At 24.5% G+C, this 7956-nt stretch overlaps 1 protein-coding gene across 1 annotated transcript; it reads right to left on the minus strand.

The window, feature by feature from the left end:
• Window positions 1–1135, minus strand: LOC133788289 (germin-like protein subfamily 2 member 1). The gene is made up of 2 exons (XM_062225718.1): window positions 927–1135; window positions 1–759 (listed from the first exon to the last, which is right to left on the minus strand). The coding sequence occupies exons 1-2, from the start codon at window positions 1033–1035 to the stop codon at window positions 221–223; spliced, it is 648 nt and encodes a 215-aa protein (XP_062081702.1). The 5' UTR covers window positions 1036–1135; the 3' UTR covers window positions 1–220.
• Window positions 1136–7956: the final 6821 nt, after the last annotated feature.

Consider the following 7956-nt stretch of genomic DNA (forward strand, 5'->3'; position numbering starts at 1 on the left):
TTAAAAAAAAGTATAATGAAGTGTTATTTTGTAACAAGAGGAACAAACATTACATTTTGAAGAATTTCTCATACAAAAGAAATAAGTACATTATTTTCATTTTCTAACACCCCAATTTATTTTTCTATTTTTTTTTTCATTTTTCGAATTATAAAAAAAACGGAAAAAAAGAAGAAGAAAGAAAGTAATGGTCACAACATTAAACAATATTGCTCTCTCTCTACATCTTGGGAGCAAATCTAGACTTGATTTTCTGAACCTCCTTAGTACCAACCTGGAAGGCCATGGTCAAAACATTATCCGGCACAGGCGGCGTCGCGCCGAACAATGTGGTCGCAATGGACTGAGTTCCGGGAAACTGGCTATTGAATCCGGCGATGACGGCGGCGGGGGAATTCCCGTTGTTCTTCTGGAAGTGAACAAGTCCTCTAGGGAAAGCAAAGACCTCTCCCTTCTTGATCTTCTTCGAGATCAAAACATTGGCGGTGGTGATGAACCCGACGTCCAATTCACCCTCGAGAACGAAGACGACCTCGGTGGCGCGTGGGTGGGTGTGGGGTGGGTTGATGCCTCCGGGAGCGTAGTCGATACGTGCGAGAGAGACACCGAGGGTGTTAAGGCCAGGAATATTCTGAACATTGGCCCCGGTAACCTTAGACTTGAAAGTGTTGTTGGTTAGACCTGGATTGGCTAATCCGGCGAAGAAAAAGTCATCGGCGCTTACGTTGGCCTTACAGGGGAAGCCATTAACTTTCACAGCTGTTCAGTAATCAATCCCAAACATAAATTAAACTCAATCATAACTACTAAAAACCAACTTTACAGTTGTTCGATCTCACTTTTTTCTTGATTAGCCAAAGCAAAAAAAAGCAATTATAGCTATAACTAGCTACACACAAACTTAATTAATTAAAATAATTTCATACCGGAGTTGAGATCGGCAACGCAAACATCTTGGAGGAGTTCGGGATCGGCGAAGGAGGTGGCGAAGAATGAGGCAAATGTCAACACGAGAAGTGCCATGAGAGCCGCCATGACTTAATTTGTAGAGAGAATTGAGAGTTTAAGACTTTTCTTATTGGTTATGGAGAAGGAAAAGAGGAATGATGAGGTAGTGATGGGGTTAGAGACACAGAGTGCATTTATAAGGGAGAGAAATACAGATGTGAATTGAAAGATTAGTTTAATTAATTTCTTTTTTTAAAAAAAAAATAGTTCAAAGAAAAGTTTTTATTGATTTTTTTTTTTTTGGTGTTGTGATTGTAAAGCATGGGACATGGCTACCCTGTTGCTCTCTGCTTAAATTACACCCAAAGTTAAGTCATGACTAAGGCTTGGTCTCTCTTTTTTTTACTTGTGTTTTTATTCGACCCTATTTTTGGCTTCTTTTCCAATATCTTTTTCTAAATTTCAAATAAATGGTTTTAAAAAAATTATGACATGAACGTTAGAGATTAATGTGCAAGTGTTCAAAACAACTTGGAAAAGGTAAAGTATAATTGATGATTCATTTAATGAGTTACAGCTCTTGTTTTTTTACATCTATTATTAGTTATTCACAGGCGTAGATAGATTTGCGGCCCAATTGTAGTGTATTTACTAGGTTGTATTAGGCAAACCAAAAGGAATAAAAATTTAATTTTGACTTAAAAAATACAAATATTTTTTTAGAAGTAGCTGGAGATGCTTGACAAGTACATGATTTATGTCTTTTTTTTTTTAAAAAAAATTAAGAAAAACATTCACTGTGGCGAATAGACTATTTCCACGGCCTTCATCATTACACATATATGGTTTTTGTATATCACAAAGACAAAGCCCTTTTTTATTTGGCCAAAGAGATCAACCTTCTAATCATTAGAAAGAAACCGCAAAACAAAATCTACTAACAAGGCTTCATGAACAACAAGTACCATTTATTTAATTGTTTTATCTTTCCTATTTTTTTTACTCAGTTATTTCCATTGTTGTTGGGAAAAAACTAAAAAAAAAAACCTTCCATGCAAAGGTAGTTATCATTATTTGGTGGCAAAATAAATAAATAAAGGGTTGGGAGTGAAAAAGGGTAGAATGTTGGTCAAGTTATAAGGATCTAATTAATCTCCAAACCCTAAGTTTACATTGTTGGGTGGGGTCTCTTTTTTCCTTGAGTAAAGGATTACGTGCCTTGAAACGAAATTGGATTTTTCAACATCTGTTATATATTGTACAGAAAACGCAGTTGTATCTACAAGCAACTACTTTGGTTGTTCTAAGTGTGTCAATACTAATATCAAAACTTACGAAATTTGACTAACATGTATTTGCATGTATGTAATATTATGTAAGTATACATTTCTTTTACCTGTGTTTTGATTTATTGTATGTATATATGCTTGTTGAATGTGAATGTAACATCTATACGCCATTGACTTTTAATGGCACTACCTGCTCATTACTCCATAATGAGAGGAAGAGATCAACAAGTTGTCTTTTGGCTAATAAGGTGATATTGTTTATATTTATATATATATATATATATTATTTTGTGCTAAGCCAGAGACCTGGTCAAATTGTACTACACCTTAACTGTTCTGTTCTTGCCTTGTCCTTAAACTAAGGATGTGTACATAGGGACATCACATAAAATTACCAAAAGGTTAAAAAAGCCTAGGTAGCCCATATAAAATTTTCTAGGGCTTTGATTAATTATTAGGTTCTTTCATGTTTATAGTTTTAATTGGATTAATAATTATGGTTCTAAACTTAGTTGTCTAGATAGATTCCCACATTTAATTTTGTTGGATTATCATGGAGCACTAATTTGGGATTTGTGAAAGTTGATAAAGGTCCGTTTAAGCTTTTGTTTTTACTTATATCTAAAATTATAAGATAAGTAAAAATTTTGACTTATTTTGTTATGTTTAGATAACTATTTTATAAAGATATTTTTTTTAATAAAAAGTTATTTTTAATGTGTTTGTATATCAATAAAAAAAATATCTTTTATTTATAAGTAAATTAGGAATAATATAATTATTCTAATTTATAAAATAACTTATCAAAAAAGCCTTTTAAAAATCTACAAATTCTAGCTTCTAAAAAGAAGACATTTTAAATTAAAAAAATACATTTTACTTTTTACCTAAACACTTCTAAAAGTATTTTTTTAATTTAAAAGCTAAAATCAGCTTAAAAAAGTGAATCCAAACAGAACAAACATTTCTGTCTATTTTAATAAGACATACACTAACCTTGAAATCTCTTAATTTAATAAAAAAAAAACATAATGATTCAGTAGTTCGAATTTGGATAGTTAACAATATATACCCGTGAATGTAATTTAGTTTTCATCATTTTATTTTGTTTGTTACCTTTGATGTTGATGGATGTACATATAATTAAATGTAATATTTTGTTTAATAAAATGATATGTCTAATAAGTGAGATTTGTTAAGTTAGTTCGAGTTTACTTCAAGGGAAAAACAATCAATCAATTAACATGCAATTATGACTAGTTACTAGAAAATTAAAGTTTGAAAGCTGTAACTAAAATTCGTGATGTTACGAATTGAGGTCTTGTTCTTATGACTTATAACCCTTTGTTTTTGAATTGGTCAAAATGGAGTAACATGGAAGTTAAATAATATATAATTAATATTTTAGTTTGGTTGTAATAGGAAATGACCAATGAAAACAAATCTATATTTGACTAACTACAACCAAACAAAACAAGCATGATTCTGCCTGTTTTATGGATCAAAATCATATCCACCTACATCAAATGAATAAATCATTTCAAAATAAATAAATAAAGCATCACAAACCTTTATTCTATTTAAATGAATTCATAAGATAATTAAAATCATGGTCCGAATAGTACTCCATTCTACATTAAGTAATTAGTAATCTAATAAAGAATAATGATTAAATAAGGTTCATAATAATAGTGTTAAAGTTTGTTGATTAATTTCCCAATTAATGCTCGTCTTCCACGGCCATGTTTATATATATGCAACCTAAATGACTATATTCTATGTTATCTACCACTATCTCTCCTTTGACATTCTTTGCAAACATATATCTCTTCCATATAAAAAAAGTGTGTAGATAATATAAATTTAAAGAGTGTGTAGATAACAATTTTTTTTAATTTTAGCAGTTTGTTTGATTAGTTTTAAGAGATTATTCTAAATATTTAACGAAATATACCTTTAAAACTACTAAAAAAATATTTATTAGTTATGTTAAATTCAAATATTATAAAATATCATTATTATAATAATATTTAATATAAAACTACATATATAATAATTATATTAATATAAATTCAAATTCAAATTCAATGTTATAATATATTATTATTATTATTATTATAATATATAATACAAAACTAGATATTTAATAATTATATATTGATATAAATTTAAATATTATAAAATATTATTAATCCTAATTTTTTTTACTAATTATATTAATATAAATTCAAATATTATAAATTATTATTATAATAATATTTTATACAAAACTAGATATTTAATACTTCTCTTCTATATAATAAGTGTGTAGATAACATAAATTTTTGGTTTTAACTATTTTTTTATTTTATTTCGTTAATTTTAACAGAATATTCTTATATATAACCGAATATTGTTATATTTAACAGTAGATTGTAAACATGATTTAAACTTAAATCAAATTAAATAAATAAACAAATTAAATAAGATATTTTTGAGATATTTTACAATGACAATTATTTAAAAATAATAAAAATCATACGTTTTATAACTTAAACTTAAACTTCACCTATTAGAATAATATCATATTAAAAAGATAACATAATATAATCTACTATCAACTAGAAACGAACTTCTTTAAAAAAAATACTAGCAACAAACTTAAATTTAAAATCCATGTATAATATATAATCTCTTGTTGTCACTGCCAAATTAAAAAACTGGAATAAACATAAATCTAAACAAAAATAAATAAATAAGTAAATAAATAAATTAAAATATAATATTTTAAAGATATTTTATGATAATTTAAATAATTAAATCATATTTATTTAAAAATAATAAAGCCATACATATCATTTTTATTTATCTTATAAATTTGTGTGATAGTTTATTTTTTATCAAGTGATTGAAGCTTTTTTTTTTCATCAAATTGCGAGTTACATTAGAAACTAAAAATAGTTGATGCATGTATACTACTCTACACTATAACTTTTTCTATTATTATTTTATTCTATTATTAATTTCTTTTTAAATATTATTGTAATATATATATATATCATGTAGCTATGTAAATATATATCTATGTCAATGTTGTATTTAGATGTCATACATGTAGAAATTATTGATATATATATATATATATATATACTATAGAAGTACTGTAATTCATTCTATTATATATTGAAAAAAGTACCAATTTTTATTAAAATTACAAACAATATTTTGCCCTAATTTTTTAATACTCATACATTATATTAAGCATATTTTATTTATTTTTATGATATTGTTTATTTATTTAAAATGTATATGATAATTAAAAAATAAATACATGTTTGAATAAGTTTATAACTTTAAAACTAAGCAAACGTGCATTGCACACTATGTTTACCTAGTATATTAATATATATTTATATATTACAAAATATCATTGTAATAATGATATATAATACATAATCTTAATTTTTATTAAAAAAAATTATCATTTATGTTTAAAAAAGTTATCATATTATCTCTTCTATATAATAAGTGTGTAGATAACTAAAATTCTTGGGTTTAACGATTTTTTATTTTTTTCCATGAATTTTAACGGAATATTCTTATATTTAACGATAGATTGTAAATATGTCTTAAACTTAAATAAAATTAAATAAATGAATAATTAAACAAATTAAAACATGATATTTTTAAGATATTTTACAATGACTTAAACTTAAATAAAATTATTTAAAAATAATAAAACCATATATTTTATAACTTAAATAAAATTTAATTAAATTTAAACTTAATATTATATTAAACATATAATATATAATCTTTTGTTGTTATTGTCAAATTCAAAAACTGGAACAAACATAAACTTAAAAAAAAAAAAATTAAGGTATACATATCATTTTTTTTATCTTATAAACTTGTGTGATATTTTATTTTTTATTAAGTGATTGAAGCTCTTTTTTATTAAGTGTTTGGAATTCTTTTTCTTCATCAAATTCACCAAAGGACATTGTGAGATACATTAGAAACTAAAAATAGTTGATGCATGTATACTATTGTCTACACCATGACCTTTTCTATTCATATTTCATTTCATTTCTATTGTTAATTTGTTTTTAAATATTATTGTATTTTATATATATATATATCATGTAGTTATGTAAATATATATATCTATGTCAACGTTGTGTTTAGATGTCATATATCTTGATATTATTGATATAAATGTTTATATATACTATAGAACTATAATTCATTCTATTATATATATATATATATATTTTTTTTAAAATAGTGAACCAATTTTTATTAAAGTTATAAATATTGTTTATAATTTTAAAACTAAACAAACCTACATTGCACCGTATTTCTACCTAGTATATATATATATATTTAAAAAAATTATAAACAATATTTTTGTTTAATTTTTTAATTAATATATTTATGTCATTATATATATATATTATTTATTTGAAATTGATACGATAATAATACAAATTTAATAAAATACTAATAAATTCTATAAATAAAACTAAAACGTACCTTGCACATTGTTATATCTAGTATATATATTTATTTTTGAAAAGCAAAGAGTACTAATTTGAATCCAATAAGCAAAACCTTGTTTTTAACTACTATATCAGAATATGTTGCCTTATTTTTAACCACAAAGAAGTCGAACCCAGTTGGACTTAAGTTCTTTAGAGTTTACTAATTATAATATATATTTTTTGAAAGAGAATATATATATATATATATTAAAAAAATATACTTAAATAAATATAATGTCAACATTATAAATAAATAGTAATTTAAATTGAACATGGTCTGGGTTGAAACTAACATTACAAGTCCAATGTCCAAGTTGCATAGAGAATGAGGGTATCAAATAATCGTTACTGATTCTGAGGCATTGACTAGGGAAGGTCGATCGGAATCGTAAAACACTACAAAAATTATAAAACATTATTATATAATTGGCTTTCAAGGAATATTATTATAGATACTTATCATTATTATTGTGACACCATATTTGTAGGTGCCTTTTTCTTTTTTCTTTTCTATTATCACTAGATACCAAATTAAGGAAAAAAAAAAAGAGCTGTTAGTTTGCTTCGATGTCGTTAAATCTTTAAATAAAGCCAAGCAATGATAATTTGTTGTCTTATAAAATTAATTATCCACGTAATTTTGGTCAATATTGTTGTATAAGGATATGATATTTTATTTTTATTTCATTATAATTAGTGTAATTTAAAATAATTTAAGGTGCTTCTACGTACACTTTTTTTTCCTCTTCTCACCACCTCTTTCTAAATAAACCATTCACAAAGTTTAATAAATCCCTTTCTCAAACCTTCTAAAAATACCAAACAAGTAAATTAAAAATAAATTTCACCTCTATAGGTATTTGTTTATTAAAGAAATAAAAACATCTTTTACAGTCTCAATTTAAAAAACAAAAATTAAGAATAATAAAGCTAATCACAATTTTCAATTTTATTTTTAACTCAAAATAAAAACAAATATAATAATTTTAAATTATCTTATTGGAATTAAAATCATTTGTAAAATTACAATATTAAATTTATACGTATAAAATTTATAATATTAAAAAAATATTTTTTTGATAAAAACATGAAAAATCGATTAATATATAAGTGATATGTTATAAATTATGGAAGAGATAACAAATAAATTTTTTATTTCTTAAAATTCAATGAGAATATTTATTTCAATTCACAAA

The sequence above is a fragment of the Humulus lupulus genome, chromosome 7 (assembly GCF_963169125.1).
Source record: "Humulus lupulus chromosome 7, drHumLupu1.1, whole genome shotgun sequence".
NCBI classification, from domain to species: Eukaryota; Viridiplantae; Streptophyta; class Magnoliopsida; order Rosales; family Cannabaceae; genus Humulus; species Humulus lupulus.

Bases quoted from the DNA above. Each gene is read 5' to 3' on its own strand.
- LOC133788289 (XM_062225718.1), bottom strand. From the start codon at position 1,035: ATGGCGGCTCTCATGGCACTTCTCGTGTTGACATTTGCCTCATTCTTC. The intron at 760-926 runs GTATGAAATTAT...ATTACTGAACAG, and splicing joins CGTTGCCGATCTCAACTCCG to CTGTGAAAGTTAATGGCTTC.